This window comes from Trachypithecus francoisi, unplaced genomic scaffold (genome assembly GCF_009764315.1).
Source record: "Trachypithecus francoisi isolate TF-2019V2 unplaced genomic scaffold, Tfra_2.0 Lachesis_group10, whole genome shotgun sequence".
NCBI classification, from domain to species: Eukaryota; Metazoa; Chordata; class Mammalia; order Primates; family Cercopithecidae; genus Trachypithecus; species Trachypithecus francoisi.
In genome coordinates this window covers 47,836,204-47,859,786 of record NW_022681455.1, presented here as the reverse complement: position 1 = coordinate 47,859,786, position 23,583 = coordinate 47,836,204, and the positions used below count along the sequence as shown (strand labels likewise).

General features: G+C 40.3%; 1 protein-coding gene across 3 annotated transcripts in view; it reads right to left on the bottom strand.

The window, feature by feature from the left end:
* The window catches only part of ADGRF4 (adhesion G protein-coupled receptor F4), a 47,888-nt gene that overhangs the window by 17,288 nt on the left and 7,017 nt on the right, over nucleotides 1-23,583 (bottom strand). Inside the window, exons 2-10 of one of the 3 annotated variants that reach the window (XM_033217396.1) lie at nucleotides 17,926-18,034; nucleotides 16,993-17,047; nucleotides 14,382-14,533; nucleotides 12,613-12,864; nucleotides 10,032-11,411; nucleotides 7,850-7,891; nucleotides 7,312-7,371; nucleotides 6,226-6,282; nucleotides 2,656-3,471 (exon numbers count right to left, since the gene is read on the bottom strand). In XM_033217396.1, the coding sequence (XP_033073287.1) occupies nucleotides 6,229-6,282; nucleotides 7,312-7,371; nucleotides 7,850-7,891; nucleotides 10,032-11,411; nucleotides 12,613-12,864; nucleotides 14,382-14,533; nucleotides 16,993-17,047; nucleotides 17,926-18,018 (2,088 nt within the window). In that variant the 5' untranslated portion in view covers nucleotides 18,019-18,034 and the 3' untranslated portion in view covers nucleotides 2,656-3,471; nucleotides 6,226-6,228. Of the gene's footprint in view, nucleotides 1-2,655; nucleotides 3,472-6,225; nucleotides 6,283-7,311; nucleotides 7,372-7,849; nucleotides 7,892-10,031; nucleotides 11,412-12,612; nucleotides 12,865-14,381; nucleotides 14,534-16,992; nucleotides 17,048-17,925; nucleotides 18,035-23,583 lie in introns of those variants that run through there. The other 2 variants (XM_033217397.1, XM_033217398.1) reach the window with 2 other exon arrangements.

Genomic DNA, 23,583 nt, shown 5'->3' with positions numbered 1-23,583 from the left:
ACACCTGGCACCTCCTTCTCTCCCTCATTTCCTCTCTCACCATGAGACACACCTGCTCCTCTTCGCTTATGCCAAGCTTTCTGAGGCCTCACCAGAAGCCCAGCAGATACTGGCACCATGCTTGTACAGCTTGCAGAAGCATGAGCCAAATAAACCTTTCTTCTTTACAAATTACCCAGTCTCGGGTATTCCTTTATAGCAATGCAAAATGGACAAATAGGAAAGGCTATAATGGAACAACAACCATTGAGTCATTGACTTGTGACATTTACCAGGAGGGAGAAATCCATAGCCGTAAAATTTACCTTCAAATGAGTGGCTCAGGGCTGAGATCTTTCTGCCTAGGGTTCATGCCTGGATACTGGAATCACAGCAAGATAGTCATCCAAGAGCCTGGGCAGTACCTGCTTAACAGATAGCCCCTTCACTCCACCCTGTCATCCTCTCCACATTTCTCTGAGTCTTTGGTTTCCTTAATAAGACTAACCATTGTTCTCCAAAACAGAAAGCTGTGCAGTAAGCAGTATTTATGATCTTTACTGTCACATAGCAGATCCAGCCCCATCACCCCCACCAGGTATGCTAGGCCTTCCAGAATCTGACCTACTCTCCTTCTATGGCCAGGATGGCCTCCGCTTTGGTTAGGCTGCTGTCTGCATGGTCTCCCATGAGTGCCTTCTTTACTCTTTACTTCCCTCTCTGAAGTGCTCATGCTCTCCTCCAGGCCTAGAATAAGCATCTGTTCAAATCCTTTCCAGCCATTAGGCCCAGCTCAGGTTCCACTTGCTCTGAGATCACCATCCAGTTCCACAATTCTCTGATATATTCATTACATCAAGTCTTTGTGTAATAATTCAATATTGGATAAAACTGTTTTATATCATCTTTTTCTGTGGATAGATATTTGGTCACAAGCAGAAGACTAAGAGAGACTTCATTTTCTCCACTTGAACCCCTCAGTGTAGGCACATACAGTAAGAAACCAATAACTATTTATCTGAATTAAACTTATTGAGTGAGAAGTTTCTCTTTCCTCGTTCTTCAACCTAGAAAGGTTTTCTTTTCCCCCCTTTTCAAAGACTAGTTGAATCAGACTCTCTGGGGTTAAGGCTCAGGGTTTCATGGTTTTAGAAGCTTTCTAGGTGGTTTTTAATGCGTTTCAGTGCTGGAACTCACTGTTCTTTATGGTGGTTCACCACGAGATACAGTCAGTTCTGCTATAATGCTTGTTTTGAAAACAAGAATTTGTTCTAACTGGATGGATATATTAGGGAATAATTTGAACATAACATGAATTTCATGTTTGCTAATATGTGATACCATCTTCAAGAAACATTAGGTGAACCCAGAAAACTGTATGTACATGAATTAAGCAATGTAGGAGTATACAAAACATGCACACATGCACGCACACACAAACTTCAAACATCTACCAGCTCTCTCAATTCACTGCTTGTGTTATAAGCTATACCAATTTACTTCTGGTGTTACAACTTTCTATCAATGTCAGATAACCTTCCTTCACAATAACTAACAAGCTGCAACCTTTTTGACAACCACTTCCAAAAGCAAATTTCAGATCTTTTTCAATGAAAAGTATGTGTGTGTGTGTATATACATATATATATATATAGTTGTATTTATATATTTCTTGACCACTTAGCATGAGTAAAACTGTGCTATAATTTTTATTCAGTTATCTTTTTTAATGTGTCTCTGACAAAGTTTTGCATGTGTTATCTCCAATCCATTTTCCCCATAAGCTCTGTGGTTTTTATTGCCTATTTTGCATAGCGAGGTGATTTTTGAAATGCGTATGTGGCCTTATTGCAGAACTGACTGCACCCAGTACTACATTTCTCTTACTATGTGCTACAAAGATGGAAAGCTTTGGAAAATATGGAAAAGAAAGAAGACTAAATGGTATTAGCATATGGAAATTATAGATTTGGCCTTGTTACAGTATCAAATAAATCTACTAAACCAAAGGCAATTATTTGGCTTGGAATTGCATAATGCTCAGGAATTTCTGGATTGAGAGAAATACAAGTTGTTTTTATAGTGGCAAGAGTCAGAAAGGAAATGTGAATCAATAAATTAATGCTAAAGAACTTTTATACATCTAAAAGTTAAATTCATGTCTCTCTAATGGACATTTTATTTTCATTTCATGAGAGGAGAAAAATTTGCAATTGACTGAGAATTTTCACCCTTTAAATAATTACTATTTAGTTTGAAACCAGATCTTATCTTGTTTCTAAACCAATACTACAGATTTTGACAGGAGCCCTGCAAAGAGATATTCATTCAGTTGTTTTGTTGTTTGTTTTTTGAAAAAACATGACCACTAATCGGCTTTTACAACTTGCACAATTTGAACAGAGTGCTCTACCCATGCGCATACCCATCTTCAGTCCTGAATGCCTCACTATAAAGCCAAATTGGTGATAGAAATTTCGTTGAGAATCCCTGAAAGACGCTAGTGCTCTTTGCTAAATATTTCCAAGTTCCCGCCCTGTGAACGCATGGCAGGACTGCATTCTCAGGCCTCCTACAGGTATGGTCAATGCACTGAGGTGGACTGATAGCAGCACTGGTGCCCAAGAATGTGTGGTACCAATGGACAAGCTCATCTCAAATGAACTCACACATGAGCAAGTTGTGAAAGGTACATATGTTCATTTTTATGTCTAAAATAACAAACAGAATCTTCTTTATATATAGTATTTTTAAAAGACACACACACACACAAACACAAATACATGCAGGTAGACTCAAACACACAAATAGTAATACCTACAAGAATTTTTTTTCCTGTTTCACAAATAAGGAAACTCGGATCCTAGAAGCTAAATTAGTTTACTCAAGGTCTAAAATAGACTAAAAAAATCAGCATATTAAACAGTTTTCTTACTTTTCTTCTGTTCCCTATCTTTAGGAAACGTACCATGACTTAACTGTCTCCAAAGCAGATTCATTGTTCCTCCTGCCACCCCACGCTCCCACTCACACCCCCAACCCTACTCCTAAAATTGGATCTAACCCTCACTGTCTACAGTACCCAAGATCCACGCAGAGTGATGGAGGACTGAGCTATGGAGCCACACAGCAGACCTCAAGAGTGAAAGACGACCAAGCCCAGCAGGGCCCCACAGCCCCCAGCTGGCCAACGAGACCATAAAATGGCTTGCAGGTTGACTCTTAATCTAGCCAAGATTGACCAAGAAGCCAGCCTCTTGCAGGGCACGGGTAGGTCAAATGGTCCATAAATCACCCTCCTTAAAGCTCAGTCAGCAAATGATATCCTCAGTTTTTCTTCAGCAGACCAAGAGCTTTGGAGTCACTCCTGACAAGAAGAGAAAGTATTCCAAGAAAGCATGACCATTCCTCCTCACTCCAGCCTGCTTTCCATGTCCTCTTTCTCCCAATCTCCCCACTTGGTCTCAGGACGTCCATCAAAAACGGGGCAGCCTGGGAAATATGGTTGAAAAACAATTAATAGCAAGAATAACAGCTTGCACTGGGCTTTTAATGTGTTAGCTCATTTAATCCTGAAACTGTCTTGGGAGGCCTGTACTATTATTAATTCTGCTTTACAGAAGATGAAATGAAGCACAGAGCCATTGAGTAATTTCCTCAAGGTCACACAGCAAAAAGGCAATGCTCTCAGCTGCAATTTTTTGTGCCTTTGCCTTCCCTGGGCTGCTCCTTCCACCCTAAACTTGGTGCTCAGTGCCCTCCCTCCTCCTCTGCTGTTCGAACTTGGATTCTAGAATGCCTCTGCTGCTGTGAATTTACATTGTAAACCGTGTTGCTTCCCTCGGGGTATTTGCTCAACCAGTCTCATTTATTATTGTGGAGTGAAAAACTCTGTATCCTTTTAGTGATAAACCAACACTAAACAGGCATAAACAAATATGTGGAAGACACTGGAGGAACCCACAGCCTTCCTGGTGCCCCTGGATTCTAACAGCCTGCTTGTCCTGCCTTTGATATGAACAACAGAGGGTGCTGTGGAGCTGTGGCCTCCAACAGAATGTCATGGCCCTCTCTCCCCTGCCTCCCAAGATGGGGTCCTCCAATGAGAATCTATACCCAAAGCTAAGTTCCCTGTTTCTCCACCTATGCAGTCCTCCTTCCCTGACCCTGGGACCACCTGACAGACCTATCTCAACTCTGTTTCTAAGAACAATTCTGACCTGCGTCCATTGGGATATGAGGAGGGTCCCCCAACACTGGAAGCCTCAATTCTCCTTGCAAGTCCAATTCTGACCTCTCAACCCATTTCTCAGATTGAGAGGCTGAGACCAGGTCAGCCTTCAATCCTGTATTCTTCGTGAAGGTCTGGAACACTGCCTTCCCCCATGGTTCAGCCCTGCCCTGGACCACCACCACTCCTGGTGCTTACCAAATTACCCGAGTGTGCCTGGGGTTTTGCCCTGAACCCTGTGCATGGGGCCCCTCTCTCTGCTGAGGGACCCCCCTGGTGCTGCTACCCTCCACTTTGGACTTTGAAGGATGATCTAGTGTGAATTTCTTAGCCCTGTACTGTAATCTTTGTTGGGTCCTCAACACGGTCTACCATGATGCCATCTGTGATTATAGAGCCCTTCTGATACCATGTGAGTCCAGATGTGAAAAGCATAGGACCCAATACTGAGAAAATTCAATAGGCACAGAGCCACCTACAAGGAATATGCTCAAAGAATCCAGTCCTCAGTTCCTCGCCTACCTCTTACAGCTTCAAAAATAGTGCAAGTTGATAGTTAGAGAATTACGTGATGAAGTCTTCATCATGGAGTATTGTAAGGGCATTCCACCTCCTTCCTGGACTTCCTTCTAATACTGGCAGACTCCTTTGTACATCCCCAACCCTAGTTAGTGTAGCTCCTGATCTTGACTTCTCCTGTGTTTCTCCAACACGGACCACAGCCAACTAAGGATCCCCAACCAGCTGGAGATAAGGCCTTCACTACGCACTTCTTCCCTTGAAAGGCTGGACACAGTATCCCCCAAAGGCAGGGCCTCCTCCACCTGAGACAGTTCTGATAAACCTAAAACAAGCGGTTGTTTAATTAGGACCTTAATAGAAAGGCCAGCTGTGTTTTTAATAGGTCATTTGAATTAGTGACTCTCTATTAGTGGCAAATTAAGAAATGTTAGAGAGATGTTTCATCCTGGAGGAAGCTGACAGACTAGGAAATGGGCAGCGAGCAGGAGGATCAACCTTTGTAAAGTTCTCCCATAAAATTCCAAATATGAGGACAATTATTAAGGGTAACAGGCCTATGTTTTCCTCTCCCCATTTTCCCAGCACTCACACATGCCACTCCATGTATACGACAGAGCCCTCCTCCTCTCTCTCCCTCTCCCTGGGACTGTACCTCCCATACCAGCACAGCATATGGTTTGCAGGGTCTGTAACATGGATGTCCCTTAAAGGTTTTTCCAACTCAGAGTGTCTTTGGTTCCATGAGATTCAACCCCTTGTTTTGGCCCGTTGCTCAATATATGGACCATGACTCAGAAAAGGAAAGAAATATAAAAAGGATGTGGCTGCTGCCAAATGGTATTTTGTTTGAAAGTCTGAGACTCTTCTATAACAATGCAGAAAGGCCATGAAACCTCTCCAAGCAAAACCATTCCCAAGGTTGATCATCCCTGCCCACATTCCCCCAGTACCTCTCAGGCTTCTGGCTGCCATTTTTGTGACTTATTCTCCTGCTTCCTGGCTGCCTAATGTGTGCTCTCCCCTGGTTTCACCTGTGTAGAAATATGTCTCAGGGGTTGGCTATGAGTAGGTAGCTAATTTGCCACAACCCACCCACACCCTCTTAGGAATGATTCTGGATTCCACTTCATTAGGAAAGACAGACCTGATGCTTTGTGATTCCAATCAATCAAGTGTTCTTTTTCAACAATGGGGCTATTATGAGTGTTACTACTCACTGACAAGATGGAATTAAGGTATGTGAGTACTGTGGACAGCAGGTGTGATGGGTTTGGTCATGTAAGCTGAGATGACATAGGTTTTAAAGAAAATGTACATACTTTCATTTATGTGCTAGACAATCAAGATGTTTCCATTCTCTGAAAAATATGTCCCCCTGTTCCCCTCCTACCTCATTCTGGCATCACATAGCAGGCAATAGTGTGGTCACAAGGGGCACTGGTGGATTGATACAAATTGCAGGTGAAATTTCTCTTTGTATTTTTAATACTCACATTTCATCCTTGACGATTCATTAATTTAGATCCATTGGTTGGGCTTAATGATGCATTCTAAGTGGGGGAAAAATAACAGTGGTGGTAATAAGTAATGATATTGACTAAATGTATATCCCTCTCTAGAGATAAACATGTGAAAATGAATACATGAAAAGGAGTACCCACACTGATATAGCTACACAGAACCAAATTATCATATTTCACTGAATTGAAGTGTAAGCTACATCATTATTTTTATGTTCTGCTAAAAAATAAAAAGAAACAAAACTTTCCAATTAAACTATGACATGCCATTGAATATAAGATACATTCCAATTTCAGAAACATTAAAAGATGAAGAAAATGCCTACCTTAGAATAGATAAACTATGATACTAAAAGTCACACTCAATGCTATCTAACTATAAATGGTAGTTATCAATGTATCCAAAAAGTTTTTGTTTTTAAGGAAGGGGCTCCTAATGTGAATCTGTAAGTTAAACAAATAACTTCTAATTAATAAAGTAGTATCAGCAATTTTACTTAGTGCTTTAAGAGACTGATGGCAAAGCTCAAAGTCTTCAAGATCTGTAAATACACAGATACTCCAATCCAAGAGAGTATGGTTTACTCAAAAAAGTCTCAAGGAGAATGGAAAGAGATTTTAATGCCAATTGTTCCCTGTTGTGATTCTGCTACTGATTAGCTGGGTGGCCCTGTGCCCATCCCATAAGTATTCTGGGCTTTGACTTCCATACCTGTAAAATGAATGAGTTGGACTAGAATCTCATTTCTAACTCATTTGTCATTTCACAGTTCTCACATTTTACGAATCTATGATCCTGAGTTCATGTGGTCCCATCTTGATGGGTTCAAATGTCAAGTTGAAATACATCCAATATGAAGCATTCTCTTGAAGGGTATATTCCGCTGACCTTCAGTTTTAGCAGAATACTCCAAATTTATCGAATGAAGAAATGAATGAAGTATGCTCTGTTGATCCTCTTTGCCCGCAGATCCTGAGTACTGAGCTACGGTATTTGTCTCTGCATAACTGGTGAGGACACGGACCCTCCAGGCCTGAGACTAAAAGGGGAAGGCTTACCTCAGCTGCTCTTGATTTCCCCTTCAATGAAGACATCCTCATCCTCAAAGCGTCTCTTATCTAAAGAAGCAACGACAGTAAGAAGTACCACACAGATGTTGGAAGAAACGACAGAATGGCCAGGGCTCAGATGCCTGTCCTGAAACTTTAAGACCAGTAACCCTGGCAGAAGCAATATCAGAGGACTTAGCATAGTGACTGGCAAGTAACAAGATTTGGATAAAAGCTAGCATGCAGTTATAATTAGATTTCGGATTTGGTATTAACATTAAAATTGTGATTATGATTTCCATTCTTTTCACCAGCAATACTCCTCCTGTTGACTTGATAAAGAGCCTCCTGTTGACTTGATAAAGAGCAAGAAATGACAGAATATTGGTTTTGTTGTTTTTTTTTTTCCTTTTCACAGCTGATTCCTCAAACTATCCTCACAAACTCAACTCCCCTGGACTATGCTCTCCAATCAAAACTGCTTCATCCTCCTGCTTCCCCCAGCCTCATGCAAATCACTGATAAGGAGGAAGCAAATTCAAATTACCTTGTGATCCATAATGGTTCCAAACAGCAGGATGAAAAAACCCTGTGGCAAAATTCAACAGACTCATGAGGGATGGTTTTTTGAAAAATATCTCAGCTGTTATTTTTATACCACTCTTCTAGATACCTCCTAGGGCAGTTATTGGACATTAGAAACTTCAGTTTCCACTAATGCAGATAATAATGCACTGATGGGTGTTCCTTTGAGTCTGCCCCCACCCTTGGAAGAGGATCATCGCCTGCACAGGAATGTGCAGGAGGGTTATTGATATTTATTGAATGACTACAGATGTAGGACAGTTTTCAGCCTTATGCAGTTATGTTACTTTCTTCCCAAATATAGAGGTAGCTGTTTCTACTCATGATGACAGTAACATGTGACAGAAACTTGTAATTCAAAATCACAATCATGGAAGGTGTCTTAAGAAAATGAAACTTATATTCTAGTCTACTTTGAGTTGGAGTTAAAAGTCAGTAAATAGACAGCCAAGGCCTCTAAGCTGGTGGAAAAAAAAAAAAAAACATTTCTACATAAAAGCAGAGATTTATAAGGCTAGGGTCTTTTCACAATCAATCTAAGGGGAGTTCATGGTGAAGAAACACTCATCAGATTAAAATTTTAGATGTTAAGTCACAGGGAGAGCTTGTTGAGAAAAGAGAAATGTATATAACTAGAAACATTTGGGTATTTTTCTGTCAAGAAGAGAGAAACACAAATGAACTGAAAAAGAAATACACAGCAAAATTTCCTGGGGTTTAATTAAGTTGCAAAGTAAGGAAGGATGAGATCATTACTCACCAGAGTAACTTCAAGAGTGGGGTAATTTATCAAAAGTCCCAGAGGCTTTGATTTAAAAAAAAAAAAAAAAATCCCTCATGTCAAAGATTTCACTGTAAAGCAATGCAACAGAAAGAGTAGAATAAGTGTGCTCCTTAGTTATTATAGAATTATGAGTAAGATATATAATTGATCTGAGTTGGCATTTCTTTAAAGGCTGCTTTCTATTTTGTATCATGCTTTTAAACAGAATAATACTGACATGTTAATAGGAATACTTTGCTGTTTAATTGGTTATATTATTTAAAACAGTAGTGGGGAAAAAATGTACTGCAAAGAACCAAATAGTAAACATTTTAGGCTTTCCAGGCCATACGGTCTTTGCTGTGACTACTCAAGTTTGCTGTTGTAACTCAAAAGCAGTCAAAGGAAAACTGTAAACAAACGAGCATGACTGGCTACCAGTAGAACCCTACTTACAAAAACAGCCTGCAGGCCATAGTTTGCCAACTTCTGATTAAAAGCATAATCAAGAAAATGGACTCATCAAATTTTCTATTACTTGTGGGCATGAAAAGCAGTCTGGTCAATGATAGCCTCCCAAAAGTGTAAGCTTAGTAGCCAAGAGACAGTAAAACAACTTTGAGAGGAACAATCTTGCCAAACCCAGTATGCTGGAGTAGGAAAAGACAATAGAGATCATTCTAGATGCCTATCTTTATTTTACAGATGAGAAAGTTGAAGCCCAGAGAAAAGTGTCATTCCCAAGATCAGGTAACATATGGCAAGATCTGTTTCTATAAACAGATAGCTGTTAGCTGGGTGACCCTGTACCCATCCCATAAGTATTCTGGGCTTTGATTCCATACCTGTAAAATGAATGGGTTGGACCAGAATCTCATTTCTAAATCATTTCTCGTTTCACAGCTCTCAATTTTACGAATGTGACTAGCAGGGAAGGGGTATGAGAACTCCTGACTGGCTAACACCCAAAGTGAGTGGCAAGGCCCATCTTTTCATAATATAGAAAGTGGTTGTTATTTCACTGAATTCCCAAACCACTGGAGAAAGGATAAAAAATGTACCTGTTTTCAGGCATAACATGTAGCTTCACATATCCTTGACCAAACAATAGTCCTCTATAAGTGAAGGTTGGCTTCTTCTAAGATTGAAACTTTAGTAGGGATACAGGTGGATCAGTGAGGAAAGAAGGAAGGAGATTTCCACCCAACTACCCTGGTCAGCTAAATTCAATTTAACAATCAACAGTCAGAGATGCCATAGCCAAATAATCCTAAGATATAAAAGGAAGTGGAGAGAACATTTTGTGTTCTATAATTTCAGATCATAGTCATTTTTTGTGGTGTAGCCAGAGTAACACAGAAATCTCTCTCTTGGAACTTACCTGGAAAGCATTGAGCAAGGCAAAAATTACATGGAACGTCAAGGAAGTGCCTTCTATTAGAGTGGCTATTCCAAAACCCCAGGTTAGTCCCAGCAGTGGGGTGAGGATGGCAACGTTTTTGCTGATCCTCATAATTATGGCCACATCCTGAGACTTGGAACTGCCAATAGAGGGCCTCTGAGTGTTGACGGCAACAACCAAAACCACAATGAGATTCACAGCCACAATGACCAACGCCGGGATGGCAAATGCTAAAAGGGCTTTGGTATTGTCCCAGTTAAGCCAACAGGCCTCAGGTCTCATGTAGCCGTTCCCTGGCTCTGTGATAGCAACTGTGGTGACAGCAATGATCAATGGGCACCCATAGCCAATGGCAAAGCCAATGACCATCATTCGGGCCTTCATCATCCTACGGAAAATGACCAATATTCCATAAATGATAAGCAGTGCTTTGAAGAGCATCCAGAAAAACAGAGAGAGGTAGAAAAAGTGGCTGAAAAATGTCACTGCAACACACACGTTGTAGTCCTGGGCCTTAATGTTAAAGTTAGAGCCTATGATAAACCACACATTGGCAGTCAGAAGGGACACTGCTATATTCACGATGCACACGTGACGCATGTATGATATCTCCGTCACAACCACCCGGGACCACACCGTGGCTTCAACGATCAGGCAAAGAACCAAGCTTAGGATTGAGACACTGAGCCCAATGCAGGTGATATAGTCCAGAACTTTGTCAGTCATTGATTTGGGGGACATTAGAATGGAAAAAGACATCACTGTACTGGTGTAGTTACAGCGGCATTTCACTTCGTTCTTGATATCCAATATCATTTGGCATGCTTTCTCATCCCATCTCCTTTTCTTGGAGTGCCAGCCAACACACTGGGCTCTGGCATTGCGGCTTTTATTGATCTTTTCAAAGGTGAGCACGATTTCTTGCAACCTTTCTGGTAAAATCACTGATAGGACCAGACCATTTACCGGTCTGGGAAGACTCACATTTTGCAAGTGGGCTTCTCTCAGGATAGCTCCCAAGGTTGGGAAAGCTATGCTAATGGCTCGGGATGCATTTGGCCACAGCTTCCTTAGCTCTTGCCTGGGAATCTGTACCATTCCTAAGATATCTTCTGTGGTATTGTTTGTGCTCATGGAGAAACTGAGGCTCTTCTCTGAGGTATTATGGTTGATGTGAAACCCTTTTGTCTGAATGAAGAGTTCATTCACAATGTTCTCAGATTTATTGTGGATGTGGAGGTGCCTGGCAAACAAATTCACTGACTGCAAAAAATCCGAGCTGGCATTTTTGTTGGGAATGAAAGCCCAATTTGAAATGGCTGCCGTGTCCAGGATGTGGTTGGCCACTTCACTATAGCTCTGCAATGGAGAAAGGTGAACGTTTTACTAAGGATTTACACACTGTTGTACAAAGTTGATTTCTAAAACCTGAAATTTCTAAAGATCAAGTTACCCAATCTTATTTGGCATATTTCTCTTCAAATTCCCTGTGTATTAGAATCCCACATTAGTAAGGCCACACAGAAAGAAGAAAAGTAAAATAATGCAAAAAAAAAGAAAAAAAAATCACAACTAAGGTTTGCCTGCTTTATTATTGCACCCAGGGCAGCATCTTCAGACTGCAGTGTGTGTAGAACTCAAGTTTCCCATTAGATTTTAATGATTGTTTAATGGAGGAGAGTGGAGGTATGTTCTCTGGTCATCCAAGCTTGATAAAGACTGCACACCCTGTCCCTATCTCCCCTGCCTTACAAAGAATTCCAAAGTTCATTAGGACATTAAACGCTCTGACAAGTTGTGCCGTACAGAAACCTGCTTAATTTTGTTTAACTCAGAATTTCCTACAACTGATGTGCTACAGATCTCCCTTTTAAAAACGGAATCTCCATTAACATTTCTCAGAATGGTTATGTTCTACAGCAGTGGTCCTCAACCTTTTTGACACCAGGAACTAGTTTCATGAAAGACAATTTTTCCATGGACTCTGGGTGGCGGAGGTGGGGATGGTTTCAGGATGAAGCTGTTCCACCTTAGATCATCAGGTATTAGATTTTCCTAAGGAGCAGACAACCTACCTCCATCTCATAGGCAGCTCACAATAGGGTCCCTGCTTCTTTGAGAATCTAATGCTGCAGCTGATCCAACAGGAGGCAGAGCTCAGGTGGTAATGTTCGCTCACCCTCCGCTCACCTCCTGCTGTGCAGCCCAGATCCTAAGAGGCCACAGCCCGGTACCAATCCACTGCCCGGGTATTGGGGACCCCTGTTCTAAAGAATATAGTTTTAGAAAGGTACAGTCCATCTTACTCACTGCCATCACTAGACTATGTGACATTTTCTTGAAAATGTGAAGTGTGTACAAAGATAGGTATTCAAAATGTTTTAACTTCTTGAAAACTTCCATAAACTAGAATGAATCAATATCCCAAACCGAAGTGAAATGCCTGCTGTTGCTGTGATGGTTGCTGTCATTGTAGTGTTTGCCCTGGAAAGTACATTTGAAAGTATTCAAATGAAAATTTTAAGAGAAACATCATTTTTTAATTATTAACAAAGAATACCTTCATTTTCTCTCGAGTAACATCATCAGACAAGTCTGTAGAAATATTTTTTAATAACTCCACTATAAATGCAATGTTTCCAGATGTCATTTCTGATGATTTCACAACATCAATGATGCAGGCATAATCAAGGGGGCAGTTCTTACGGATTCCTTGAGCCACACTCTCAATGGTCTCAGGAGCTCGAAAGTCTAGAATGTGCAGAGGTATAGATGCTGCTGCTACAGAAAGGCGAGATGCACCAGTTGAGTCCTGTTTAAAACAAAAGTAGTTTCATTAAAAAATGATTAAGTACTTACCATGTGTCAGACTAAAGGAGCTAAAACACAAACAATCTACATGGGGAAGGCAGATGAAGAAGTAGAGTCCTAAAAAGTGGATTTGATGCAGAGTGGGGTGGAGAGGATACAGTGGGGTCAGAAAGAGGCAGAGGATTTCGCTTGAATTAGCAGGGAACAGGATATTGACCTTTACTATTGGAATTTGCTTTCAGGACATTGATTTTTAACTCAAGCATTATAGCACGATAATTTTCTACAGAGAAGGGAAAGAAGAGCCACATGGAATTTCATGGGGGAGTGGATTTGGGAGGTTGGCAGGTCAAACACAGAACGCTAAGGAATTACAATTTTGGACTTTAGAGTTTACTAGTTAGAAGAGGTGATTTGCTCATTTTCTCATTCTTTTACCTAGACTCACTCAGAATGTGACTTTGAATAAGGAAAAGCAATGATTTACTTCCTTTCATTCACTTTTGAGTGTGACCATAGTTGCAAGGACTTCTATGTGATTACCTAGGCTAAGTGACAGAGAAGCCAGCTGCAATCCCCTTGTAAAACCACTGTTAACATTTTAGAAAATGCAGAGATCCATGTGCTTCCATGGGATTGCAGGGGAGGTAGAAGACAACAGTTGCTACATGGAAGGATACAAAAGAGATTTTAACTTTAACTGGATGTGTATGCATTCAATTTCTGTTCCTCTAGATAGAGCACACATCTCTCCTCTCTTTTGGTCAAGAGATTGAAAGTATTAAAAAGAGATATCAAGGTCCGGCACAGTGGCTCACGCCTGTAATCTCAACACTTTGGGAGTACCAGGCGGGCAGATCACAAGATCAAGAGACGGAGACCATCCTGGCCAACGTGGTGAAATCCCATCTCTACTAAAAATACAAAAATTAGCTGGACGTGGTGGCAGGTGCCTGTAGTCCCATCTCCTCAGGAGGCTGAGGCAGGAGAATCGCTTGAACCCAGGAGGCGGAGGCTGCAGTGAGCTGAGATTGCACCACTGCACTCCAGCCTGGAGGCAGAGCAAGACTCCATTTCAAAAACAAAAAAAGAGATATCAAAATAAATTTGATTCTAGACACATTTAGTTGATTAACTGATTATCACAAGAGGCATACAAACCCACCATTAGAGCTAAAACGTAACCTCTAAGCAATCATATGCACCATAGTGTAAATGAGTTTCATGTCTTTGTTTTTTTATTGTTGTTGTTTTTTGTTTTTGTTTTTTTTTAAGAAAAGATTCTTAGTGGTAGAAATAGAGAGTATGTGGAGAGGAGGGAGAGTATCTGAAAGTTTGGGTAAGGAAAGAAGGTCAAGAAACAAATTTAACCCACTCTGTAGATTTTTCTAAATTTAACCCACTGGGTAGGTTTTGCAGATCTGAGACTTTTTGTCATGCTGAACAGATCACGCTAAAAATGCCTCACTTTCTCCTGGGGGATTGACTTCTGTCACCAATAACTTTTGAATGCATCACCTTAAAGAGTTTTTCCACAGAAAGACTTGTACATGTTTCGGTTGATTTTTGCCACTTTTTTTGATTACATGTAAATCCTATTTCTCCACGAAAGTCCTTAGCACAGGGCTGGCTGCAGTTGGAAGGAGAGATGCAAGGTCCATAGCATTTCTCTAAAAAAAAAAAAAGAGAGAGAGAGAGAGACAGGAGCCCAGTTAGGATTTCCATACTCTGACACATGCATCAAATTCATTCTGGAGATTTTTGGATTGCTTCCTGGAGGAAGTGACGTTGAACTGGGTCCACGGCAATGAGTAAGAGCTGCCAGGTAGATTGTGAAGCCGGTGTCCAGGCAGAGTGAACAGCACGTGGAAAGGGGAATTTCACATCACTCAGAAAGACTAGTCTAGAGTACCTGAAGGGGGAGTGGCAAGAGATGAGGGTGGGAAGGAAAGCAGGGGTTAACTCACACAGGGCCTTGAATGCTGTGCTAATGTGGGAGTTACCAGAAGACATGATTGGACTTGTTTTTGAAAGATAATTGATGATAAGATAGAGCAGGAGTCCATAAACTTTTATGTCAAGGAACACGTGAATGGAGTTGCCAGATAAAATATGGGAATCCCAGTTAAATATCAATTTTATTTTCACACACAGTTGATTCTCATTATCCACAGGAGTTACATTCTATAAAGTCACCATGAACACTAAGTGTTCTGAACAATCGCTCCCAGGGTAATGTAAGATTAGGGTCCTACAAGCTTCTGCTTATAGCATATTCATCAACTAATCAATATATGACCTCTTTAATGTGTGTTTCTATATAAAGATATCTTATTTAATATATATTGTTGATTCATTAGCATTGACCTCATGGCCAATAGCACTGTAGCTCATACCTGAACAAAGCTTATCTAACATATGCATTTTCTCCATAAGACACATTCCAGCCTTTTCTGGCTTAGGAATGCTAGGCAGTGCTTCAGCAGTATGTTTGGGGGCTATTTTAAACAGCAAAATCACCAAGAAAAAGCACAAAAATGCAAAAAAAAAAAAAAACTGTGATGTTGTGTAGACTAGGAAAGAACAGTTGTTTATAGTAGGAGAGCAAGAACAAGAAGGTAAAACGTCACCTTGTCCAGCTCCTGCTGAAAACATATGCACTGGACAACTCAATTTTTTGCTGCTCTCTGCATGTCTGTGAATGACCACAAAAGCACTGCGAGTATTGATTTAGGGATTACAGATAAATTTCAGCATTAGGCAAATTTGCAAATATAGAATCTGCAAATAATAAATGACTGTAAATGCTCAGATAAACAACAAATAGTTTTCAGTGTCTGTATGATGCATGCACTATTATTCATTATTTATCTGAAATTCAAATTTAATCAGGCATTCTATATTTTTATTTGCTAAATATGGTAACTCTAGCCAGAGAGTAAATATTTTCAGCTTTGCAGGCCATATGGGTCTTAGTCACAACTACTCAACCCTGCCTTTGTAGTGTGACAGCAGCCAAAGACAATATGTAAATGAATGGGTATGGCTATGTTCCGATAAAACTTTATTTACCAAAACTAGTGGCAGGGCCAAATTTTGCCCATGGGTCACAGTGAAGTCACTTTGGATAGGAAGAATGAGCCTGTTGAAATATTCTCAGGAGAAGTGCCTTAAGATAGCAGCTGGGGAATGGAAAGTAAATGATGCTGAAAGCTATTAGGGTGTTCAAATCAATAAAATGAGGTGACCCGTTACATGCGAGTCACCTTTTGTGGCTTGGACAGCTCTGTGATGACTGCATTCACTGGGAAAGGGAACAAACTTTGCCAAACCTTGTTTGCAAAATTTGCATCAAACCTTGCTTGCAAAATTTGCATCAGTTTTTGCAAGTTCATTAACCAGAATAGTTCTCAGTTTCTTCTTCCATATAGATTGAATATGATGCCATAATGTTGTTATAAATATGGATTGAGACAGCATCTTGTACAACACTTAGATCCGAGTTGTCTTAGATACCCGGTAAATGTTAGCTACCTTTCTCTCTGCTTTCCTTTCTCACCCACAAATAAGGATGTATTTGCCACCTGGCCATGATTGTGCAGAATCCAGTTACTCCCCACTATGTGAGTGAGAACCACATGATTTCACTGAAGTACTATTAGTGATTACCCCCTTAGTTTACTTCTCACTTCTTGAGAGTGACCAGTCTCATCACCCATGATGTCCATCTTACAGTGCTTTAATAGACTTCTCAGCACCAGAGTGTTGCATACATTTAAGCACCCTGAAAATCTCTTTGAACGAAGGAAGGAATAATCTTGTCCTCTTTCCTTTTCTGCTTCCTGTTAACTCATTACTTTGAACAGATTTCTCTTTGGGATTTGGAGATGTACACTTCTCTACTATTCTACAGCATATGTGAATATTTGATAACTCCCTTCATTGACTGTGCCACTGGTAATGGTATAAATGTAAGAAAATCTATGAATACTGGTAAGCATAGAGAACTTACTGGAGATTGCTATTCAGTTGGAAAGCCTGTGGTCTGGGGACAAGTTTGCAATACCAGTGCCCTTCCTTTATTCTTCCCTGTCTTCAAATGGATGAAGACTGTTCTATAGCCACATACCTTGGATCCTTCCAGTCTTGGGTTTCCCTTCAGGGCTTTGAAGTTTATCTCCAGCCTGAAAAATATAAATTCCCAAAGGTCCTCTTTACGGTGGGGCTCTGCTCCCTCATCTCAGCTGAGAGGCTCCATGTGAATATGAAAAGAAAATGCGTTCAGGACTAGAAAGAAAACTGCAGCAGATCCACGTGCTGGTATTGTGGGAACTTGCTGAAGGAAACGTGGGTGAGAGCACAGGGAGAATGCACTGCCCTCCGATGAGGGATAGAACCTTGACGGTGGCCACTTGGCCTTTCTAGGTGAAGTTAGTAAAGATGATACATCTTTCAAGAAGTTTAAGCATCCAGGGAGAACAGAACACACATGAGAATTAAACCACTAATCTGTTCTCTGCCTGTATTAACTGTAAGGATGAAATGAAGTTAATGTGTTCCACCAGACACTGTAGATCCTTAGAAGACAGAAATGAATAGATACTAGGAATAATCACTAGATCACAATAATAGAATCACAAATCTCTTATATCCATAACGATCTATAAATAATATCTTTAAAAACTTCATCTTATAGATAAGGAAATTGGGACTCAGAAAAGTGAAACAACTTATGCAACTACTGGGGAACAAAATTAAGATCTGAATCTCCATTGCTCAACTGCCAGGCGAGTACTTTCTTCTCTCAGCAGCAGTCTATCTACATTCTATCTACATTTCCCATCGCAAAGTGATTATTCTACTGTACTTTCGCTCTCCAGGCAAGTCCCTGCCACCTCTCAGCTTTTCTTTGTTCCCTTTTTTAGAAAGTTACTATCAGCAAGAGTAAAGTTGTAACCATTTGAAAATGTGTTTAAAGTGGCATCTTATTTATCAGAAGTCTTGCCATTGAGGGCAACTGAGAGATTTCTCTTCGGATCACATAGGAATAGTTCAAACTTACTTTTAGGTGAATCTTGGATCTATAGTGGGAACATTCTGTGGACAGAAAGAACATTAAGCAGCAAATCATGGTTGCCTGGGACTTCATTTTCATACATGAGGATCTTTACCTGCAATAGAGAAAGAAGGCATATCCATCTGAAGGTGATACCTTCACGCAACTAATAATACTTATCAGGCTAACCAACTCCTTAGTGAACCCACTGGATATTCTGAGATAGTCACACCAAAGCAGCTGGCCCTGGAAAAGCACACCAATATCTATTTTCAAGCCAGCTAAAATGTATGAAAAAAATTAATTTCTCTCAACTGTTAACTTTTCTACAGAAGAAGATAGAATGATGGAAGAACCAGGAAGGATGTAGTTTCACCAAAGCATCATTCCTTATTATTTAATTAACAAGTTTACATAATAGTCATATTTATCAAGAATATCTATTTGCCAATAACTAAGCACTGTCTTTTATAAACTCATTTAAACCTATGATGTAAGATGCTATTACTATCTTCGTTTTATCACTGGGGAAAGTAAGGGACAAAGAGTTGAGCAACTATGAGCCCAACATCACTCCGATAAAAAGTGGTAGAGCCACGAGTTCAACCCAGATGGTCCAGCTGGACAGCCATTCTTCATCTCTATAACAGGATTTCTCTGTGATGGTGCTGTTGACATTCTGGGTTGGATAGTTCTCTGCTGTTAGGGGCTGTCCTGTGAATTGTAGGATGGTTAGCAGCATCCCTGGCCTCTATCCAATAGATGCCAGTAGCACTCACTACACCCCCTCAATTGTTGTCAAATGTGCCCTTGGAGGAAAAATCTCCCGCAGTTGAGAACCACTGTCCTATAGTGTACTGTCCGTCTAGGAATACGGAGACAAGTAACTTAAAGTGAAATTAATAAGCCTAATTGTCTGCTACCAGAGCAAGCTCTGAGACTCCCTCTTAGCAATGGATAAACTATACAGATAAACTAGATGCACAGGAAGATAACTCTCTATTCTTTTGCTATATCTCTGTTTCTTGCCTTTTCCCTGAGAGTTCTACCTTTCAAGGCCAAATCTCCAAAAAAAAAAATCCTTACAATAGTTGAGATTTATCAACATCATCATGATCATTACTATGACACCTTCATATAGGATAGTGGCAATTCAGACCACTTATTGGTAATAAAGTTCCTTAAAATGATATTCCTGGAAATCCAGATGCAGCAAAATAAAAAGATCATTGGTTTTAGAATCAGCAAGAGCTATACTATAATCTTATGTCTGCTATGGATGAACTAGCCTGTTTTTTCATCCATTTCATAAAATGTAGATGATCATTCATTCTATCAACCAACATTTATCAAGTGTCACTCATTTGCTAGAAATTGTACCAGATGCTGATCATACAGAAATAAAAGATACTGTTTTTCCTGTAAAAGATGTTCAGTGGGTAACATAGACAAGTCAAACCAACAGTGAGAAAAGAGATCACGTACCCATCGCATTCCGTGAACACAGCCAGGCAAAGACTCTCCTCAGCAAACATAAATTCCCTTATGATCCAGTAGAGATGACCTAGGCCCTGATCCAGCTAGGTCCATAAGGCAATCGGTGACCAGGGAGCAGACAGAACTGACTGATCTGACATCAGCAGTATGGGTAGCTGGGTAGCGTCAAGCATAAGATGGACTTTCATGAGTCCAGTGAGCCTTCAGCTGAGATGACAAGCCACAGGCACTTACAGGAATGCTTCCGAATTATCTTTGAGTTTAAAGTTTCTAACCAATGAACAGAGTGGAAAGTATGTTTATTTACAACATCATCTGGTAGAGCAAGTCTGAGCGAGGGAAAGAGAACATGGCAGCATGACAGGCAAGATGTGGTAATGGATTTGATAGGGGTTGGGATTATGAATGCAGAATTGAGGATCTTACAGTGTGGGTAGAAAGAAGTCACCATGTAGGCCATAAATTGATGAATGGGCACACTAAGCAATTTGCAATATGAATATTGTCTAGGATAGATGCTTAACTGATCATCACTAAAGAAAGTACCAGAAGAACCAGTATAAATTGTTTTAAAAGTATCCATATGTTTCACATATACGACTTTGGCTTACAAAATTTTTTGACAGGCCGGACATGGCGGCTCAAGCCTGTAATCCCAGCACTTTGGGAGGACGAGGCGGGCAGATCACAAGGTCAGGAGATTGAGACCACCCTGGCTAACATGATGAAACTCCACCTCTACTAAAAATACAAAAAATTAGCCAAGTGTGATGGCGGGTGCCTGTAGTCCCAGCTACTCTGAAGGCTGAGGCAGAAGAATCACTGAAACCCTGGAGACGGAGGTTGCAGTGAGCTGAGATCGAACCACTGCACTCCAGCCTGGGTGACAGAGGGAGACTCCGTCTCAAAAAAAAAAAAAAAAAAAAACTTGACAATAACACAATAAAAAACAGATCTCAAGTCTCATATTATGACTTACTATGCACAGCCATACATAGGTATGTATCTATGCATGTATATCAGTGTCTATACATAAAACCAAAAAAAGTAATTTTTATATTTACAAATTGTGTGTAAAATAGTTATCCTTGCTACCTACAAGTAAGAACTCTGATACGTCCAATAGTTTTATCTTATATTCTTCTCCATTCTATTTGACATTCTCTCAAATACTAGTTGTCACCCACTAAGTTTAATTCACAAGCCTCTAATGGATTGTAACCTGCAGTTTGAAAAACAGACTATAAGATTCATTTTGATTATCAAGCTGAAGACTGTTCACTTCTCTCATTAAAGTGATCACTTTAATCCTTTCTCTTCGCTAGTCTTCACGATTATACTGAAGTCTCCTTCACAGGGTACATGTGTCAAGGAGAAAAGAAACCTATTCTCAGGGCCAAATAATAGGACCAATGCTGAAGGCAAACCCAATTCCTCTCCACATTTCAGATCATGGTCGGAAATGTGCGCTAAAATGGGTGACGACGAGATGAAGGGAGGCATTTATAAAGAACAGCATGTGCTGCCGGGGGCTGTGGCTCACCCCTGTAATCCCCGCACTTTGGGAGGCTGACGCAGACGGATTATCTGAGGTCAGGAGTTCGAGACCAGCCTGGTCAACATGGGGAAACCCCATCTCTACTAAGAATACACAAATTAGCCGGGCATGGTGGTGGGCACCTGTAATCCCAGCTACTCGGGAGGTAGGAGAATTGCTTGAACCCGGGAGGAGGAGGTTGCAGTGAGCCGAAGTCACATCATTGCACTCCATCCTGGGTGACAAGAGCGAAACTCTGTCTCAAAAAAAAAAAAAAAAAAGAGAGAGAATAGCACCTGCTGTCTGAGGCTTCAGGAGAAGGGTCATGTTTACTGTCTATTACCTTTAATATAGGAGTTGTGCTTAAAGCTAACCTTGTTGAAAGAAAGTCAGACATTTGGCATAATGATGTGATGTCATTTGTGAAGTCTAAAAATGTCTCCAACTAGTGCTAGGCCTCCAGCTGCACACAGCTCCTGAATGTGTTCAGGGAGTAAAAGATCCAACAGCTATGACATTTTCTGTAAATCATTCTTTGTGGAACAATATTGAATAATGATGTATTTCATATATGTATATAAAAAAAATTTTACTAGCATAAAATATATATGTAATATGAAATCATAAACATGACCATAAAATACACGAATTTGAACTAAGCACAATTGGCTGGAGGGTTTTGATTAATTAATTTGCTACTTGATCATTCACATTACTATAGCCTGGCATATGTAACTATATACCATTTGGGATGGTAATTTATATAGCAAATTTTCTTCAGTTATTACAAATGTTGGGGGAGAATATTCAGTGACACTACCCAAGAGGAATCATAGCATTTTTATTTTAGCCCAGTTTGATTGGCAGGGATGGATTAGATAGACGTTTTCAGGTTGGCCCTAATTTGGTTGGTTCTCTTCTCACCAGAAAGAGTTGAATGGGATCCCTCCTGTCAGAATTCAAATGTAGCTGAGGCCAAAAGTCAGAGTCCTCTGCAGAGAAGAGCTTAAGGACTCTGAGAATGAAGAATTTAAAAATGTCTAAAAAGGTTTGGCAGCATAATTTATCCTCCTAATTCATCCGTGGTTGATATTTTATAGAACGTAATGGAGGAAACACACGTCCTTACATCTACCACTGATAAAGACTTAATAATTAAAGTGAATCGGAGTTTTTCAACATTCCAAACTGAAAAGTTTCAGTAAATACAAATATAGTATCTCTCTAGCATCTAGCACATGTCTATATGTAGTGAGTAGTCTCCCAAAAGGATGAGGGAAATAAAAGAACAAGCATGCAAAACCTAAATATTAAATTAAATGTAACAAGAACAGCGAGAATTATCCAGATGGATATAAGCAAACCATGGCCAATACCTAAGGAAGAAGCTCCCATACAGGAGACTTACGGGGCTAACTCACCCAGGTGAGGGACATGCCAGTTCCTGGTAAAGAGTGGGGAGCCAATGCTAGATCCTATCCTACGTGGAGAATCCAGACTTGTTCCAAGCATATTCTCCTTAAATTACTTTTATTCCATTTATTGACTTCTGGTTCTACATTGTGTTCAGATTATCAACAAAATTGTGTATTCTCTTTGTGTGTGTGTGTGTGTTTCATTATGCAATAAATATTGTGGGTTTTTTTATACTTTATGTTCTAGGGTACATGTGCACAACGTGCAGGTTCATTACATATGCATATATGTGCCATGTTGGTGTGCTGCACCCATTAACTCATCATTTACATTAGGTATATCTTCTAATGCTATCCCTCTCCCCTCCCCCAACCCCACAACAGGCCCTAGTGTGTGATGTTCCCCTTCCTGTGTCCAAGTGATCTCATTGTTCAATTCTCACCTATGAGTGAGAACATGTGGTGTTTGGTTTTCTGTTCTTGTGATAGTTTGCTGAGAATGATGGTTTCCAGCTGCATCCATGTCCCTATAAAGGACATGAACTCATCCTTTTTTATGGCTGTGTAGTATTCCATGGTATATACGTGCCACATTTTCTTAATCCAGTCTGTCATTGATGGACATTTGGGTTGGTTCCAAGTCTTTGCTATTGTGAATAGTGCCGCAATAAACATACATGTGCATGTGTCTTTATAGCAGCGTGATTTAGAATCCTTTGGGTATATACCCGGTAACGGGATGGCTGGGTCAAATGGTATTTCTAGTTCTAGATCCTTGAGGAATCGCCACACTGTCTTCCACAATGGTTGAACTAGTTTACAGTCTGTGTATTCTCTTATATTCCCTACCTTTATAAACCCTCTGTGTATGGTGGCAGAAAAACACTTTGTTGGGAAGAGATGTTACCACTTAAATTAAGATTCTAGTACCCAGTGAGGGGAAACAAAAATGGCAAACAGTAATCATGACAGAATAATGCTGGAACGAGGCATATTTATGTTTGAGGTTGATGCATGTTATCCACCATTTGTTTGCCAACCATTTGTAGCAGGCACAAAAAGGTTAAAGAAAATGGAACAGAAGAAAAATTAAACCTTGAGGGCATTTGTATAGACTGGCCTAATTTTCTTTGAATTCGGGGAGTGGGACTGCTCTACTTTTAGTAAGCAAACAGTGGAAGCTTTGGTGTCTACTGTATTTGACCAAGGCCTTGT